General features: G+C 39.9%; 1 protein-coding gene across 1 annotated transcript in view; it reads left to right on the top strand.

Annotated features, from left to right (window-relative positions):
• Positions 1-20,310, top strand: part of TPRG1 (tumor protein p63 regulated 1) — a 144,442-nt gene that overhangs the window by 120,017 nt on the left and 4,115 nt on the right. The window contains exon 5 of the mRNA XM_077754545.1: positions 10,235-10,388. Within this exon, the coding sequence (XP_077610671.1) occupies positions 10,235-10,388 (154 nt within the window). The remainder of the gene's footprint in view (positions 1-10,234; positions 10,389-20,310) is intronic.

Below are 20,310 nucleotides of genomic sequence, written 5' to 3'. Positions count from 1 at the left end.
GGGGTGGACCCTATTCTTGGACAGCTCACCATTCATTTGACGATATAAGACAAAAACACAGAATTATTTCGTATTGGGGAAATGATCACAAATGCCATGAGACCAGCTCAGCTAGTTGAACTGTTTGGATGGATCATTGAGGAGCTGTGACTTTGACTTTTGGAAATGAATGCTGGACCTGCAGTGAGGAAGGCTTGAATGACAGGCTGGGCAAGTGCTTCTGGCCTTTAAGGGTAACAGGAAGCCCCTTTAGGTTTGTGAACTCGTTGAATCAGTACGGTGTGGACTGGTAGAACATAGGTTATTTCAGGTGAGGAGAAACTACAAATAAAAATGTAAGGCCTATAATGACCATCTTTACTTAGGCTCACAAGGGGAACACAAAGCTGGTCTGTGTAAACGTCTGTTTTTGTCTCTATCCTGTACCTCCACTGAGCTCCATGGAATTATGGGGGGCCGTGGAGCCACAGAGATCTAAATTCGAACCCGACTCCTTGATGGCTTTGGACCTCTCTGAAACAGAGATAATAAACCATATTTGTGAGTTTGTGGCAGGACTAGAGGGAACAAATGTTGAGGTTGCAGCCTACTGCTGGTACTCATTATTCTGGACTCTGGTTGTGATGAATGACAACATTTTAAATATGTAGTTGTCCATTTCCATGCAAAAAGAATACATGCTCATTGCAGAAAGTAGGAAGCCTTAAAGAAGGAAAATAATCCTATGGTATCAATGATGTTAATATTCTGGTGGGTTTCTTTCCATCTGTTTACTGGAAAGAAACAGGCTTACTGTTGTTTTCTTGAGACTTTACTGCTTCCTGATTTGTTTTGCTGTTTATAAGAGGAAGAACACGAGCTGGACCAGAGAGTTCCTCACTGCCTTTCTCTTCCATCATTGTAGACACAGTCCTGCTTCAGACCTTTACTCTGAGTACTTCTAGGAGTAGGCAGATCCTACCAGCTCTGTTGCTAGATGTCCTCTTTGTCAATCCACCCTCTGACCTCCTAAACACGTGCTGAGGGAATGAAGCCTTCTTGGGCACCTTTGTTCCTGCCTCCAAGTCCTCATTACAAATTATCTAGAGCATTTTCCCTAGACTGTATTGAGAAATACCAGCAGGGATTTGCTGATAATGTTGCTACTCGGAGTGATCGTTAAGTATTGGGAGAGTTATATTCTAAAAGGTTTGAAGGAGGAGTCAGACTATAAGGCTCCTTGTGCAGAATATAACAGTGCTAGTCTAGCAGAGTATGAACTTAAAGATGACAGAATTTCATGCCATTCCCATTGGTGGAGAGGTGGTTGTCATTATTGATTCTAGGATCTGATTTATTTCATCCTAACAGATAAAGAACTCCAAATGGGCTTTCTAAAATATGAGCCATTTAGATGCCCATCTAAAAGTTATTCACCCTTAACCTTATTGGATTAACTGTCCACTTAAATGTCATCTGTGAAACCAAAGATTCTGCTATGTATTTCCCTTACAGGAAAGGTCAGGAAAGAGAGTGTTGTTTTGTTTAATTATTTGCCTGTGACTTCCAAAGTAAGGCATTCCTAGGTTCCCTTGCAATAGAAGTTGAGAAAAAGCAAATTAGAAGAAGAGCTGCTGGCGTCAGGAATGTTGATAGCAGCAAAAAATGACCGCCTGATGACGGCGGAAGAGAGAACCAATATAAGAACTGAAAAACTCAGCAGTTAAGAGTCTTTTAGAGCTTGGGTAAATAGCCTTAGTCTTCATGCACAACAGTTGGCTTTCATATAGAGAAGCATTGTAGGAGAGGATTGAGTATTAATCTAAGTAACTTTTTAGATTGCAGTCTCCATTTTAGTAAAATTAAGGGATCAAGAACATAGGACATAAATTCTTAATAATAAATCCCCTTTAGGTCTTAAGGTTTGATTTGTGATGACTTTTATTTTTTAATGTTTACTTACTTGCTTTTGAGAGAGAGAGAGAGGAAGGCACAGAATCCAAAGCAGGCTGCAGGCTCCAAGTTGTTGGCACAGAGCCGGATGTGGGGCTCGATCTTATGAACCATGAGATCATGACCTGAGCCATGACCTAAGTTGGATGCTTAACCAATTGAGCCACCCAGGCTACCCTGTGATGACTTTTATTAAGCCATAAAGGAATTCATTATTTTTAATATAATTTGTTTGAAAAATTAAGTATGTAAGTTTTAGAATGATTTCCATCCAGGGGTGCCTGGGTGGCTTAGTTGGTTACGTGTCCAGCTTCTGCTCAGGTCACGATTTCGCGGTTCATGGGTTCGAGATCTGGATCCGGCTCTCTGCTGTCAGCGTGGAATAGCAGAAAGCCTGCTTAAGATGTTCTGTCTCTCTCTTGTACTGTCTTGTGATGTCTCTCAAAAATAAATAAACATTAAAAAATAGAATGATTTCTATCCGAATAATCCATTCATACCAGTTCTAGAAAATAAAATATTTTTGTATGTTATTTACGTGGAACCCAACGGTAGCTAATGTTTGGCCCTGATGGGTCAGAAGTGTTTCGTTTGTGTATACTTTGAGTGTCTTCTAGAGAATATCTGATCCAATGCATCCTTTATTTTATAATAAGGGTGTCTTGGTATTTTGGGGCTGCTATAACAAAATACCAGAGGTTGAGTAGCTTATAAATAGCAGAAATTTATCTATCGCACTTCTGGCTGTTGGGTAGTCCATGATCAAGGTGGTAGCGGATTCAGTCTCTAGTACTATCTGGCTCATATATGATGCCTTCTTCCTTGTCCTCATATAATGGGAGAAATGAGGGGCGCCTGGNTAAAAAAAAAATAATGGGAGAAATGAGAGAGCTCTCTGGGGTCTCCTTTATAAAGGTACTAACTAATTCCATTCATGAGGACTCTGCCCTCATGACCTAATCACTTCTCAAAGCCATTATCTCCTGCTTTCATCATCTTGGTTATTAGGATCTCAACATAAAAATTTTGGTGGGACACAAACATTCAGACCATAGAAAATGGAAATAGAGGCTCAGAGATGCTGTGCCTAGCTCTAAGCCACAAAGAAATTTAGCATCAGTGACAAGTTTAGACCAGGTTTTATTGACTACCAGTTCAGGGCTCTTACTACCATAACATATAACATTCTAAGAATGGAATGATGTGGCATTCACATTCACAGGTATTCTAATTGGTCTGTTAATTTATTCATTCACTCATCTTTATTAAACATAGATTTATTACGTGATTACTATGTACCTGGCACATTATAAGTTTAGCCTAAATATTTGCTATGTGTGTGCATGCATGTGCACGCGTGTCCGCACGCACACACAAACACACACACACACCTATTGTGTGTCCCAGAACCTTAGGTTGTACCTTTGGTTTGGACCTTAATCTTTTTCACCTCAGCCCTGAATATGGCCACCTCTAGGACAAACACATTTATGTTTCCCAAGCAAATAGGGGCACCTGGATGGCTAAATTGGTTAAGCGTCTGACTTCGGCTCAGGTCATGATCTCATCGTTTGTGAGTTCCAGCCCTGTATTGGGCTCTGTGCTGACAGCTCTGTGTTGAAGCCCTGGAGCCTGCTTCAGGTTCTGTGTCTCCCTCTCTTTCTGCCCCTTCCCTGCTAGTGCTCTCTTAATAAATACGAGAAAAATGTAAGGTTCCCAACCAAATAAACATTTCTTTTAAGGACTTTCATCCTGGGAGATTCCATAGCCTTTTTCAGTAGTCATTTTTATAAGTATTCATCTTGCTTTCTCTGGGTTCTGCTTTGGTTCAACCCTAGGTCTTTTATACTGTAGTTAAAGATCCTTTCTTAGAGAAGAAAGATGAGATCTCAACAGCCCTCTGAGAATTTTTCTGTCACTCATTTATCCTTTGTTGTTGTTGTTGTTTGTCTAACTCGTGTAATACAAATTATTTTGTTTTTTTTTTCCAATGTAGATATTAATTTATTGGGGCACAAAAGGAGATTAAAGATGATCTAATTCAACTACCCGATTTTGTATATGGTCCCCTGGAACCCAGAGAGAAGAAATGGTTCAAATTACCCAGCAAGTTAGTGGCAGATTTAGCCTTTGGAGCCAGGCCCCCAACCTGTCATCCAAGGTTTTTACTACGGTAGCACATTGGCCCAGAATTCTCTCTTTACGGACAATGCTGGTCTGTTTTACTTTATCACTTACTTCTCCCTCAAGTAGTATAACCCACAGAATTTCTTGCTTACCCATGCCAGTAAATGGTTAATCTCACTGAGCCCAAGGCCCTGGAAACTTCTGGGAAGGAGCCAGGTGAGCAAAGAGAGCAGATAAAGGCACCACCTGCCGATGGGTTAGAACAGCCTGGGGACACAGAGAGAATGTAAACACATTCTGCAAATCTTATTGTCTGACACTGTGCCAGCGTCTTTTGGGTTCTTGTCATGGAAAATATTTCGTCTGAGGTCATTCAATAAGCAAAAAGGGGCATTGAATACCCTTCAGGGTGCCAACTCAGTCCCCCACCTTTTGTCCAAATTAAATAAGCAAGGGACTAACATTTCATGGTTCTGGAAGGCCCGCCTTTCAACAATACAGGCTGTAAGGTAGGGAAAAAGGAGACTTTAAGAAAATATATTGTGTTGTTCGGAACAGCTCTCTCCCTCTGGCGGCCTGCCCTCCTCCCCCGCGCGGCCTCCCTGTTTGCTCACCCGTACTTACAAGCACACGCCCTGAGTTTAGAGCAAGAGTTAATGTCTGTGCTTCCTCATAAATCTCAGTTTGGTGCCTCGAGCTATGTTTTTAATTCTGTGGTGGAGCTTTGAGATTTGAGATGAGTAGAAAGGAGGGGCAGCTGGTGGAGGTAATAATGGAAGCTGCCATTTCTCCTGGAGACTCGCATCCTCCTTCAAGTCTCCTCTCAGGTGGTTTAAAGCCTTCGCTCAGCATCCGTGAGGGCCAGGATGGGAGCAGAGGGGGACGTCATGAGAAAGAACACCTATGTGGTACTGAGGCTCTGTTGGACGATGCAGAAGGATGCTTGGCTTCTTTGTGAAGGAAGCAGAATGTGTGGAATGAGCCAATTCACCGAAACTGGTCGCTGGCTGGCCTAATTTTCTGGTTCCACTAAAAATGGCTTTCCTGTCAAAAAAATGCATTGCCTTACAAAACTTGCTATCGAAGAAAGTTTTTCCTCCATTCAACTTGGAGCTCCTTTTTTTTTCTTTTTTTTTTTGCTGTTGTTCAAATACTTATTTTTTGTGATTGGTCCTTTGGTACTTGGATGATAGTTTCTTCTGTATAAGCCTCATTTCTTCAACATGCCTTTTGCTTTTTGTGGTATAGAAGGCAAATCTATTTGGCTGCTATGATGGTTTAAAGTAGTAATTGGTTAGGCTTCCACCCTGGCAACAACCATATTTGACTCGAATTCTGAATCTGAGTCACTGAGTTGAACCTGTAATTAACAAGACTAAAGGAAGAACTCTGATCTTTGAAAATTCTGGTCCCTCATTTATATATCTATAAAATGAAGGCATTGGAAGCACATCTCTTAAAGGGCCTTCCAACTCAGACAGTCTGGGATCCTAAAAATCCCCAACTGTTTTAAACCCTCTTCTTCCACCGAGTTCTTAGGAATCCTTATGGAGACTCTCCTTTACTTCTAGATCTTTCTAGGAGGTCTTTTGTTTTATCAGAAGTGAAGGGTACATTGATCTTCTTGCTTCTATTACTGTGGGAATGGAGGCCAGATTCAGCTGCTTTCCTTGAGGGTAGAAAATGGGAACAAAATAAATTGTAATAGGTAAACTTCTAATTCTATAATAAGGCCTACAGTTTTCTTTTTCTTTTTTATTTTTTTTTTTAGTGTTTTATTTATTTCTGAGAGAGAGAAACAGTGTGAGCAGGGGAGGGTCAGAGAGAGAGGGAGACAACCGAATCAGAAGCAGGCTCCAGACTCTGAGCCGTCAGCACAGAGCCCAACACGGGACTCAAACCCATGAACTGTGTGATCATGACCTGAGCCAAAGTCAGATGCTTTACTGACTGAGCCACCCAGGTGCCCCAAGGCTTGCAGTCTTCTATTTTTCCCTGTTTGGGGTATGGGAAAGAGGCGATAGTAAAATAGGCCCAGAGATCAGCAGCCCCTGGGCTTCTGGAATTCAGAGACTGAGCCTTACTCATTTCTCTGTGACAGTACACTACACAGAGAATATGCTGATTAAATACTGGAATTGAAGGTAAACATCTTCAATAGACATCGCAGGGCTATCTTAGGGAATCACCAGTGAGGTGATTTAAAAGATGCTTTTTAACCTATTAGAAAGGTTTTACAGAGCTGTGCTGATTCAGTCTGAAGAAAAAAGAGCTATAGGGGTGTTTTAGCTAAATGAAAGTCTCTCTGATGGAATTAAGTAGGAAGTTATATACACTAAAACACTGATAAAGCAGAATCCAGACACATTACATGTTCTGAGGCTCAGAATCAGGTAGAGGAAGATGGATCAATGGGTGAAGAAAAATGTAGAAGATTCCAGCACCTTCTCTGTGCTAGAGATTTGCTTTTCTGGTTTTGTCTATGCAGGGATCATGATATTTCTCCTCCCCTTTGTAATTCTGTTCTACCAGTAGTGTTGACTTATTGATCTGATTAAGCCTGGTCATAGTCTTTATCTAATTTCCTGTTAACTTTATTTATGTCTATCAAAGAAGTTTAAAAGAATGCTGTAATAGTTTAAAAAATTTTAAAATATGAAGTTTCTATCAGTGCAAGTAAGCATTATGAGGCACACTAGGAATTCAACATTTGATAGTTGCTAGTATGCGTTCCAGCATACAAGACACTTTCTCAGGGCGCCTGGGTGGCTCAGTCGGTTGAGTGTCCAGCTTCGGCTCAGGTCATGATCTCACAGTTTGTGGGTTTGAGCCCCGCATCAGGCTCTCTGCTGACAGCTAGCTCCGAGCCTGGAGCCTGCTTCACATTCTGTGTCTCCCTCTCTCTCTGACCCCCCCCCACCCCCCGCCCCACTCACGCTCTGTCTCTCTCTGTCTCAAAAATAAAGTATTAAAAAAAAAGAAAACCATTTTCTCATCCATTATCCTCTTGTTCCTTATGAAATTGTTGTTACCCAAAGATCAGAAAGGTGGTGTGAATGCCCAAAGCCAAGGTTTACACCCAGAGTATGATTTGGAGAAGAAAGCCACCAAGTTGTTCTTTGCTTAATAATTTGGTGTTGGCATTCTTTACCTAGGACTGCACCCCCACTTTGATTAACTTGACCATAGCATTTAGTGAGAAAGATCAGTCTTACCCTGATGAAAAATATATTTTTTGTAATTTCTCTCTTCACTTCCAGGGCTACCTTATTTTCCTACAATCTGATGACTGACAGTGTCGAGCATGTATAAAAATCTACTGTTCCTTTTGAAATTGAGATTTCATTTCTAACCTTTAGTTAAGGACTCTAGGCAAGCTTTTTGCCCACAGATGATGACAGTCTTCTTCGGGCAACTCTTTCAACTCTGTGTCGATGGGAAGTAAGGCTGTGTTGTATAATAGAAGGACCTTCACTTGGAGTGTACTTTGTAATGAGAGTCCAGAATGGTGAAAAGACCCCTAAGTGAAGCCTTAGGAGACCAAGGCTCTCACCAGCTCAGCGTTGTGCATACTGATGCTTTGGGAAAACCCTAGTCCTTCTGTATACCAGTTTTCTCATATCCAGAAAGATGGCACTGGGCTTTAGTGTCCAGGAGCCCTTCTCGCTCTGATGTTGTACAGTTTACAAACACTAAAATGCTGTTCCATCATATGGCGGCTGATCTATGCTTTTACGTGTTTGTGAAGTATCATGGTAGATGCTAAAGTTCCCCAGGGGTGATCGGACAATGCTTCTAAACTACAAAAGCCATAACCCAGAGGCTTCTTTTAGGTCCTGTATGTCCTTGATGAATGTTAGTAGTGTCATGACCACAGCTGTCTACGTCATTTATAGTCACGGAGGTCATGAGATATCACATGGAGACATGCTAAAAAACATGTGGTGAAACAGATTCAGAGAATGAAATGAGCTTGTCCATAGTGACACAACATAAAGTGTCAGAATCAAGACTGTAATTCAAGACTATCTGACATCCTCTTCTTTGCATTTTTCACTTCACTCTGTTACCTTTCATAACATCTTACATGGTGATCCCAAGTAACTAATGAAGCATTTCTGGTCATAAAGGAACCTGTGTTCTCCACAATTGTCCACTAATCGCCACTAATGACATTGGATGGAAGAGGAGACGACAGGTTTTTATAGACTTGTGGTACTGAGGTCTTTGCTGAAAAGACTGTTGCCTTCAGAGAGACTTTTGAGTTATAGATTTATCTTCTAAGGTATCACCATTGGAGCTCATGAGAGAAGGTTGGCTGAACTTGTATATTTAAAAGTATGCTACATCTCTGAGAAATGTCATCGCCATGCTCAAATTGATTGGTTATTTAGAAATAGGGTCCCTCTTGAATTTCATGCGTAAACTTCATTTGAGGCTTCCCTAAGGTAAAAGAATATAAAGTGTACTTATTAGAGAAGCTATCTTGGCAGATTTTCATCACCTTCGGATAAAAGCAAAATTGCACCCAGCACATAAATTGACATATGAAGCAGTAAATGATTCCATTGTGCAAGTTGTTTTAATGGACTAAAGCCAGAATGCTCCATTAACCAGCATGCATAGAATAATCACTGAGCTAAAAGAAAGAAAGAAAAAAGAAGAGAAAAGAAAGGAGGAAAGGAGGGAGGGAGAGAGAGAAAGAGAAAAAAAGAGAAAGGAAGGATGGAAAGGAAGGAAGGAAGAGACAGAGAGAAGAAATGAAACAGAATGAAGAAACATTGGGGGGATGATAAATGTCAGAATAGCAGCTGGGAAGGTGAGAGGTTAGAAAGGGAACCTTAGAGGTATGTACAATATGTTTCTTTTCCTCTTTCTTTTTCTTCTTTGTGGGCCAAGGATTAAGTACAAAAAAGGTTGGGTGTCAGCTTTCAAACATAATGATCAAAAATCTGAGAACTGGGCAGTAGAATGTGCCAGGCTCTTTTCTTACTTCCTTTTGTAAGAAGAATCTCAGAGATCAGCCAACCGGGGAGAGGGGTGGCATATGCATATGTGTGAGATTGTGTTTATACACATCTCTACTTGGATAAACACACAGAAGCCACAATAGCATTCCCAAAGGAATTCTTCCTTAATACAGGAAGTAACAGCTTTGTGAAGGCACCACAATTAAGCTCTGGGTTTTCATTCTAGATCCCAGGATTTAATTTCTAGAAGAAATGAGAGCTCTGTGATGTTCCATGGGACTGTTTAGAATTACAAGCAACTTAGTTTTAAAGCTCATTGAATGCAAAGCACCTGAGCCTGGCTTAACCTCTAGGGATCTCTTTGCTTTCAGAGATGTCTAAAACCACAAACCATAAATTCTGATGGGCACATGTAAAAGAAGAGACCACAGGAATTACAGTTTTGTTATTCAATGTGGCCACGCTCTCCTGCCACGACCTCCCTCCCATCATTCCCAAGCTTCCTCTTGCTTTGCACTTGGGTTTACCAGATGTCCGGGCCCGGACTATACCAGGAAGTGTGGGGAAAAACAGACAGGATTTCTTCACAAGCTTTGATATGTATGTTGCTGCAATTTTGCTGGATAGAATGTATACAGATGATAGAGAATCATGAGATAATAAAAGCTGAGGTCACAGGCATTTTTTGAATTGGTCATTATCCCTCTTAAGGATCATCCATACACTACGATTCTTGAAGTCCCAGGTCTTTTCTCAGTTATTCCTTGCTTAGATTTACAGCTTTGTGGAAAATGAAGCTGCTGTCATTTCTCTCCTCCTTGAAACTGCCAGCTTGACACATCCAGTTCCTGACCCACCGCCTTGACTCTTCCTTTCTCTTTTGGCCCTTACCATCGGAATATTGACATGAGGTCAATATCCATGTTTCCAGCCCTGGCCTCAGTCCTCAGCACCAGAGTCGCATTTCCAACTGGACATTTCCACATAGGATTCTCAACAACATCTTGAAGTCGTCATGTTTAAAATGACATTTATTCTTTTATTCTTACCCCCTGAGTTTCTAGAACACTCAGTCAGTTAGTAGGTAAGCCACTCAACATCACTGTAGAATAGTCTGACTGAGACATTACATGACTTCCCCATCTGTTTCTTTTTGTTTTAATCTAGTACACATAGCTAATCTAAAGGAAACACCTTTCTTGCAGGAGGCAAGGAGAAGGCCTTCGGGTCTTCTGGGGGAGTCTGGAACAGCAGTCCCTCTCATCCCGCTGGAATCCCTGGTCCACTGAGGTGCCTTATGCCACCTTCACTGAGCACCCTATGAAATACACCAGTGAGAAGTTCCTCGAAATTTGTAAGGTAGGCGGTTTGAGCATCATTAAACCAGCTTTGATGGTGAAGCTGTGTGTTTTTAAAATATGTACCATTAAAAAAAAAAGTTAAGATACAACCTGAGTTTATACAGATACAAAATTTAAAAGGTTTATAAGACCTTTTTTTTAGTAAACAATAGGGGTGTTTTATATAAAAAATATAACATTTATATTAGCCATATTATGATGTTTCTACCTTGCTAATTTCTTATAAAAATTATAGTATAATATTATTTAAACAGGGCAATCCTTGCGTCTGTTTTTTGCCATACATCTAAATGTATGGGTATGTATAACTTTCTGTACGTAACTAAATTCTAATGATTTCATTTGGAGAAGGAGTGTGGGTGGGATAGCATGGAATGTGATTTCGGATATGGCTCTTGGTTATGTTTTTCACTTTTCTTTTTGGAGCCTTGGAAGTCTCATCTCTAAAATGACCATAATGAACACTCCCCTTCCTCCTAACTTCATGGGACCACTGTAAGGTTAAATGGGATAACGTGTATATAAAGGCTTCATAAACAGGAAAGCAATTAAGAGTATTTTTATGTCTTTCAATCTCATCTCCTCAGGTAGATGTTATCAGTGGCATGGAAGGTCCTTCTATTTTTTCATCTCCCCTAGGGAAACCTCAGCAGAGCTAGGATACTGGATAGGCAGGAAGTAAAATGGTTGGAGCTGGAAATGCAAAGAAAGATCAAACTTTTTATTTTCAACAGATATACACATAGGAGTGTGCGTATAGGCCTAGAAATTCTTGCCTTCTCGGTCCTTTCCATTTTTACCTTTACATGCTCTCATTCACTTCCCAATATCATCACTCTCTATTCGCTGTAAATTCAAAAGATAGCAACATGTACCTAAAATCTTTCTGTGGTTGGATGGCGCGCGTTGCAGTGGCTGCATGGTTTTAAACACACCTATTCATGCAAGTATGCGTATGTATAAAAATATTGTTAATTGCTATGCCTCCTACTTTAAAAATGATTTGAGGCAGAACCTGACTGGAGGTAAATGACTAAATGAAGGCTTCGTTTCACCTCATGTGTACTGGAAATCGGCTTAACTCCCATCTGCTGTCAGAAAGGACAGTGGTCTTCTCCAGGTTTATGTCAACAACCTCGGGGCTAATGGTCCCCAGGCCAGCCTCTGGCTCCAGGCTGTGGCAGACACTAAACTAGTTCATTGTGTGGATCTGGTGATAGCCCGGTTTCACAGTGCTGCCACCAGAGCTCCAACAGCTGCCGCTAGCCCGACTCTGCCACCCAAAAGCAATAAAAGAGAACAAAATTAAAACCGGGGACAATGAAGTAACACTTACACAGAGGCATTGATCTGAGAGTTGACTGGCTGAGGCCTTCAGCGAGATGCAGTGAGAATTTACATCAGGATAAGTGGCCCACATTTCACATGGAATATCAGCTTTCTCTGTAAAAGACTTTATTAATAATAATGCTCTGTTGCTTTGCTTTATAATCCTCTCTCTACTCCTGGATCCTGTTGTGCTCTTTCGCAAATATTTCCTCCCCCTTCCTCTGACCCCCTCCTCCCCCTCCTCCTCCCTTTCTTTTTAACAGTTTGTTTTATCTGTTTCTGTGTTTCTTTTTTTCTTTCAAACACTTGGTAATACAACTCAAAATGCTTGATAATGTATTTTTTCCAAAGCCATTTCCCACCTTTAAAGGAAGTCTGGTTTTTGCCATTAAAATAACATGTATTTTTGCACTAATAGTAATTGTATCATATTTATAAGGTAAAATAAATACCAACTGCCTTGGTTATTATGCCCACCGCTTCCTGAGCCAAGTCTCCTCTTCCTCATACCTGATGCATTAAGTACTTAGTCCCTGAGTGTCCTTTGCTGGAAGACATTCAGGGTAAGGGATTAAAGAACAAATTCCATTAACTGCAGAGAAATGGCACTGTGTTACTCTTAATTCTTGGTGGTACTTTGTTTTATTCTGATACATATAAATATAATCAAATAATTTTAAAAGGACGAAATGTTGAAAGGGGAATAGACTCATTATTCCCCAAACACTGTGACCGTGCTTAATAGAATGGAGAATTAATTTTGCACAAGCCTTCCTATTAATCAAAGCTAAAAGGAAAACTCACTGTTTATATTGCTCTTGTTGGTGGAAGTCAGAATATCATGCGTGTGTGTGTGTGTGTGTGTGTGTGTGTACTCACGTGCACAAGCGAGGATGTGAGCATAATGAGTGCTTGTTCAGGTGGTTGGTTGGTTTTCAGTCGATAAAACTATTTTGTGGATCTGTTAAGTGTATTTCCTTCATGGATTTCCTCCTACAACTATTTTTCCAAAGCTTTAAAAATTTTTTTTTTCCCTGGCAACAGTCTGGCACTTTTCACTAGCCAAACTATTTCTTATTAAAGGCCACCTGAAGTCCCAACTCTCTAGGAAAACAAGAGATCTCCTCTGTGGTATGAGATGATGAGTACTCTGATCCAATTCTTTGAGTCTTAATTTCTCTTTTGTTGTTGGGTTTTATGTCACAATATTATTTGTGTTTAGGATACTTTCCAAGATTGGTTTTGATTAATACTCAGTTATATTACTGTAAAAGAATAAATAAGAAGAAAGGGAATTCTGTGGGTTTAGAAGTCCTTCTATATGGGTATTTTGGCATAACATAAGATTTTAAAAGGATGATCTAAAACTAGTTTTTCCATTTGCTGTATAAGTGGGGGAAACAGTAGGAAAATACGGGGAAACTGCATAACTAAATCAAATACCTGAAGCAGTTTAACTCAATTTAGCAAATCTATTGTGGCACAGGAAAATAAATCCTGTAGAGGCAGGTTACACATAGTCAAAATTTTCAAGTTATTTACAATCTGATGCCATAACTTATTTTAAAAACTCCAAATTTATTCTTACTCAGAGTCTTTTCTTATAAAGCATCTGTCATCTCTTTATTCAACAAATATTTTCTGATACCTACAAAGTAGAAGTTTATTGTTCATGATAAAAACATTAATGAGACAAAATTCATGTCTTTGTGGAAGGCATTGTTTAATAGAGAAAATAGATAAAAATGCAAAGATTTTAATTTTTTTATTTTAATTTTTTTTACCTTTTTTTATTTCTGAGAGAGAGAAAGAGAGAGAGAGAGAGAGTGAGAGCACGTGAGCAGAGGAGGGTCAGAGAGAGAGGAAGACACAGAATTTGAAACAGGCTCCAGGCTCTGAGCTAGCTGTCAGCACAGAGCCTGACTCAGGGCTGGAACCCATGAACCGTGAGATCAGGACCTGAGCCGAAGTCAGACGCTTAACCGACTGAGCCACTCAGGCGCCCCAAAAAATGCAAAGATTTTTAAATGAGCACTGAATTGACTAGATCAGAAGTTTGGATCAAATGAAAACGCACATGAAGTGCAAGGCGTGTTCTTAGACACAGAGTGATTTAATTTAACTGGAGTTTAATCTTATATACTCTCCTTCATGATCATAAAGGCTCAAATAATAGGTATCAGGGCTTAAGGACAGTAGGAATGGAGGGAAGATAAAGAAATTTTGAGATACTCAAGATATAGAAATGATGGAAGCAGGTAATTTACAGAATAGAGTAGGAGGAGGAGAAAAAGTTGTTGAAGAGAGTGTGGTTTCTGGCTTGGGAAGATGATGATTCCATTAATGTGTTTGGGAAAAAGTAAAAGAAGAGGTTTGGAGGTTCAATTTCGGACATGTTGGTTTGGAGCATGGGATTGAGTTAGTTGTCAGGCAGTTAGAAATTTAGGTCTGAAGCTCAGGAGAGAAAGCTGAGTTGGTGATAGAGGTTTCAGATCAGACACCTTTGGGTCAAAGCTGAGTCATGGGGTTGGTTGGTTGGTCAGGCACGTACCATAGAAAAGAGCATTAATGAACACATTAATTGCGCTCAAAATCAAATTCATATTATCTCCAAGTCTCCTAAACAAATCTAAAAATTACTGTCAAATTTATGCAACACAGTATCAAAATACATTACATTATTTTTCCCTTTTATTCATCTCACTAACTCGATATGCTGGCAAATATGATGGTCAAATGGCCTCTTTCCAGACATTCTTCCTTATCTCTCAGCCTCCCCAACCTGTTCCAATCTGTGTATGCATATACTTTGCATTACTCATATAAAACAGTTATGAAAATAGGAAATAATCATTTTTTGGCATGGACTTTCTTGTTATAAGACATAAAAATACTCTCGTGTAATATTATGTAATCAGACTATATTTATTGATTGCAGTTGCATGTTTTCATGTAATTCAACTAACAAAAACCCTGTGAGATCAAGATAGCTATCTTTATTTTGAAAATGAGGGTACTTAGAGTGATTAAGTGAATTGACTAAGGTATTGCAATAAACCAGCTCTATTTCCACACCCAAATAATTTGTTAATAAGCAGGGAAATGGCCATAAACCTGAAGAAACTCTTTGAGTGTGTGTGTGTGTGTGTGTGTGTGTGTGTGTGTTCATTGATGTGATATATTATACTTCCGACAAAATTCGATTATCCTCAGTTGTTTCCCCCACTTTTTATTTATAATTTGTGGCCTCCTCTCCCCTGTTTTAACCATTGCCTTGCTGGGTTCTTTGCATGTGTGGACTCTTGCTGGGAGGGACTAATGACTGAGCCCAGAGCTGGTGAATAATAGTGAATGGGTCATGAATGCTTTATAACCAAATCAAAAGGATCTACAGACCAACGCTTTTTACTCTTTTCTGGCTTATTTACTCTTTTTATCTAAGCAATTATGAAAGTGAATCAATGTGTTAGCCATCAAATGCAACTCACATCCTTAGCCTCTTAGTTTCCCTTCACATGAACTTGACAAATACTCATTAAATACCCACCTAGCTACATGCTGAGCAATGTGCCAGAAAGCCGGGGTACTGAGAAGAATAAAGCAGATTTTGCCCTCCAGACACTTACAGAGTAAAGGGGGAAGGGGAAAAAATAATTAACAAATTATAATTTACCATGCTAACACTGTCCGTAGAGAGGGATTCACAAGGGTCTATGGGAGCCCAGAAAACGGAACAAGAAAGTCCAAACCAAACAGGTACGATGATATCTGAAGTGAAACTCAAAGTACAGGCGATTTAACCATCAAAGGAGGTGGGAAAATACATTTTAAAGAAGAGAAAGATGCTTGGAACCTGCAAATTTTGAAAGTAGATGAAATGTTGTTGAATACAGAGTAGTTCATCTTAGCTAGAATTTAAAGCATATGTGTGTACGCACGTGTGTTGACAGGGGAGAGTTGGGGGAATGGGCTAGGAGGAAGGTACAAATTAGGATGGATAGGAACTTTCCTTGGAGGAAGAAAGTTTCTGCCTCATCCTTTTTTACCTCTACATTCCTGAACATACCACAATCAAGGTGTCTCCATAAAGATAATTCCAGGTAAAATGTGCCAGGATGGTATAAACATTCTATCCAGCTGTGCGACTTTTCAAGTGGTTTCCAGTACTGGGTATTGGATGGATTTACTCTTTCTCCCAGCACGCTTCATTTCCTATAGAGGGACACAGAAATCTATAGCCTGAAGGCTTGGAAAACCTGCTCCGCTGAGGAATGCACGCCTGTAGGCATGAAACCTGGTCTCTTGACCCAGTGTAAACAGGAAGCACGTTATGGTTGTAATAAGGAAAACTGAGACTCTGGGCAGTGAACTGCTGGCAGACAGCACCTGAAGCAAACCAGGAGTGCAGTCACTCAGCTGGTAAATAATTGCTGTGAAGTCCAGAACATTCAGCACTCTCCCACCTCCCTCTCACAGACCCCCCTCCCCCGCCAACACCACTATACTTTACCCTAACCAGCACACTGCGCCTATGTAATCAGAGTTGTTAAAACTTGACCCTCTGTTTTTGAGACTGGAATAATAGAAGGAGCCAGGGGTGGGTGTATAAAAGCTTTTAGAGGAAAGTATGTGGCTGGTGGCATTCATATCAGATGACACCGCGTTTCTGTCACACAGACTGAGTTCAGGTGCTTGAAATGCTCAAGAGCCAGCTTGGGGACTTGCCTTTCGTCTGGCTTTCCTTTAGTGCACTGCTTGTCACTTTGTCTTCATTGTCCCTCCTTTTAGGGGGCGCACCGAAATGACTAGAAATAAAGTGCATCTGACTCTAATGAGATGCCAAGTCCATTGGGTATGAAGTAGCGTCAACGTTTTCTTTCCAGCACTTAGATTCTGGGGCACGAAAGGAAGCTTCTGATGAGGACTGGAGAAGCACTCAGTAATCTGATCTAAAAGCATTTCTTGATCTATGAAAAGGTAGCCCGGCAATCGAGAGGGTGTTGGCAATGGGAATGAATGCTGAGGCGAATTACGTCTGGGTCTTTAAGAAGTCATAGTTGGATGATGATATTGTCAGTGATTTATTGACAGTATTTTTGATTATTGGTAATAGGCTTCCTTAATGCTCTTACAATCTGACTCCAAATTCCAGCCTCATCTCAATCCACTTCCCCAACTCTTCCTAAAATACACAAATATATGTACCTGCGCACATGAACTTATATACAAACCCTCCATTTATTAAAGTTGGTTTAATCTGTACAGCCACCCTCTGTACTTGATGCTATTAATATTCTTTTTTTGTGTGGAAAAGGAACTATAGAATCCAGAGAGGTTGGATAACTTGCCCACTGTGAGACAGCTACTGAGTGGCATATCTGCAACTTAAGACCTGATCTGTATGATCTCAATACCTACGTTATATCATGCATACTTCCTTTAGTTCAGTGCTTTTCTTTTCTTTTCTTTCTTAATGTTTTATTTATTTCTAGGAGAGAGAGAGAGACAGCATGAGCAGGGAGGGTCAGAGAGAGAGGGAGTCACAGACTCTGAAACAGGCTTCAGGCTCTGAGCTGGCAGTCAGCACAGAGCCCGACGCGGGGCTCGAACCCACGAACCGCGAGATCATGACCTAAGCAAAAGTCAGACGCTTAACCGACTAAGCCACCCAGGCGCCCCTAGTTCAGTGCTTTTCAAGAGCGAATGATTTACCCCTGCCTCTTGCCCCTATGGTAGCATTTGGCAATGTCTCAAGGCATTTCTGGTTCTCACAGGGTGGGGGTACCATTGGTATCTGGTGGGTAGAGGCTAGTGATGCCGCTTAACATCCTAAAATACAGAGGACATTGCCCACTATAGCAAAAAAATTATATGGCACAAAATAACAATAGTCCCAAGGTAGAGAAACTTTGGTTTACTTATATAGACACACAGCCACTCTGGTGAGTATAATTCTTAGAAAACTAGATGAAATATTTAAATCAAGATAAAAGTGAAATGCGATGGAATACAAAATTAATTTTTCCCTGGAGTGTATAGGAAGGCACTGTGTGAGAGAGAGGATTGAGCTTGGTTTGGAAGGATGAACAGGAGAATAGACAATATAGGTCTTTGTGGATTGAGTAGGCCCTACTCATCTTAGGTCAAGTCAGAGCTAGAGGCTGCTAGGCAAGCTTAGTATGGTGATTTAAAAACCAAAGTCTTTAGTAGCAAAAGACTTTTAAAAATAAAATCTTACTTGAAACCCAAATATATAAAATGGTTAAAAATAGAGCAGATCTAATTGATGCGATTTCTGGGACTGGAGCATGTTACCTGCTGGGCCTCCATATCTTCTCCCCAAACCCGCAGGAATATCTGTTCTCCCGACGTCGTTAATAACAGCACTGCCTTTCTTTTCAAGAGAATCCTTGTCTGGATGATACATTCTATGGTCATCCAACCTATGAAGAAATCTAGTGTTCTAAAGAACGTGGTTTGAAAATTATTAAGTATAATTTTTTTCCTAGCCCTTCTTAAAAATAAGGAACATAAATCCTTTTCTAAATATTAGAATTCTACTGTTCATCATAGCAGTATGTTATAGAAAGGAGGGCTTTAACACTTAAGTCAGGACACTGGGGTCCAAGACTTTGCTCAGTTGCTTATAGTTAATAGTCATTGGACAAATCTCTGAAACACTTGGACCTTCAGTTTACCTGTTAGATCCCGTATGCATTGACCTCAATGCTTAGCATCTTGTCCAGGAAAGCTTTCTAACTCCTGCCCTATATCCTATTTTGTTTATACTTTATGAATATTGTTCTTTTTTAAAAATTTTTAAAAAATTTTTAATTTTTTAAATATTTATTTCTGAGAGAGAGAGATGGCATGAACAGGGGAGGGTCAGAGACAGAGGGAGATACAGAATCCAAAACAGGCTCCAGCTCTGAGCTAGCTGTCAGCAGCACAGAGCCTGACACGGGGCTCGAACCCACAAACTGTGAGATCATGACCTGAGCTGAAGTCGGACGCTTAACCGACTGAGCCACTCAGGCACCCCATGAATATTGTTTTTAACTACAGGATCTATAATTATTATTTCGGAATTGTTAACTACACACGTGGTCTTATCTTGTGTGTATTTTCTTATGTTCTAGGCTCATGTATTGAGCTGACCATTAGAAATTACTAAGAGGCTTACTGGTTAGACACCTCAAACCGCATGTCTAGAACAGACCCCATGCTCTCTTCCTTTCACCACTTCCAGTCCTTCTGGCCCAGGCTTTCCCAACCCAGTAATGATACCACTTTCTATCTAGTTTCTCCCACCAAAAATCTAGGTGTTATCTTTGAGTCCTCTGTTCTCTTCATCCCTATATTTACTCATGCCAGCAAGTTCTGTGGCTCTACCTCCAAATAATATTCCTAATTCAACCAGGTATCATGTTCTCCACTTCTCTCCTGGTCCAAGCCACCGTCAGCTTTGGCCCAGACTATTGAAGTGACCTTTAAACTCCTCTTACCTTCCTGCTTCTATTCTTGACCCTAACAGTAAATTCTCCGTATAACCTCCAGGATTATTTAAAACAAAATAAAAAACAAAATAAAAAAACATACATCATTGCACTTACCTTTAAAATCACTTCAACCCAAAGTCCTTAATATGGCCCACAAGATACTCTGGGCCAAAGATTTCATCTCGATCTCTTTCTTTTGATCACTATATTCTAACTATATAGCTTTCCCTCTGTTTTCCTCAGAAGAAAACTCAACAGTGGATACATTTGAAATGGACAAAATCAACCTTTTGATTAATTTAATTATATGGGCAAGAGTTCATTTAATGACAGTTTTTCAGGAAAAAATAGAAAGTACTTTGATATATATATATCAAAGTTATATATATATAACTTTGATATAGGTTCATATTAAAAATATAGAGATAAGAGAAGCAAAGTAAAAGTGTCATCTTGCACCAATTTTTCTTTTGAACTTTTCTCCTTGATTAACCGAAAACTTCAATAATCTTGGGGAACTAATATTTAGGATTTTCTTTCAATCTAGAGTTTAAAGGCTTTTTATTTTGAAATAATTTTAGGCTTACAGGAAAATTGCAAAAAGAGTAAGATTTCCATGTACCTGGCATTCAAATTCTTCTAACAATTTACGTAACTATAGTAGAGTTATCAAAACTTGGAAATTAAACATGGGTACAATAATATTAAATACACCACAGGCCTTATTCAAATTTCACTGTTTTTTTGTTTTGTTTAATTTTGTTTTTCCTAATGACTCTGTCTGTCCCAGGATCTAGTTCAGGATTACATATGACACTGAGTTGTTCTGTCTCTTTATTCTCCTCCAAACTGTGACAGTTTCTCAGTCTTTCTTCTGTTTTCACGATCTTGACACTTCTCATGAATACTGGTCAGTTATTTTGTAGAATGTCTCTCCCTTTGGGTTTGCCTGATGTTTTCTCATGATTAAATTGAGGTCTGCTTTTTTGGAGCAGATATTACAGAAATGATTTACATTGTCACTGCATCATATTATAGGCCTATGATGCCTATGTGTCTTACTACTAGCAGTGTTAACATTCATCACTTGTT

Source organism: Crocuta crocuta, unplaced genomic scaffold, assembly GCF_008692635.1.
Source record: "Crocuta crocuta isolate KB4526 unplaced genomic scaffold, BGI_CrCroc_1.0 scaffold70, whole genome shotgun sequence".
In the NCBI taxonomy this organism is placed as follows: Eukaryota; Metazoa; Chordata; class Mammalia; order Carnivora; family Hyaenidae; genus Crocuta; species Crocuta crocuta.
This window is presented reverse-complemented; position numbering and strand designations above follow the sequence as displayed.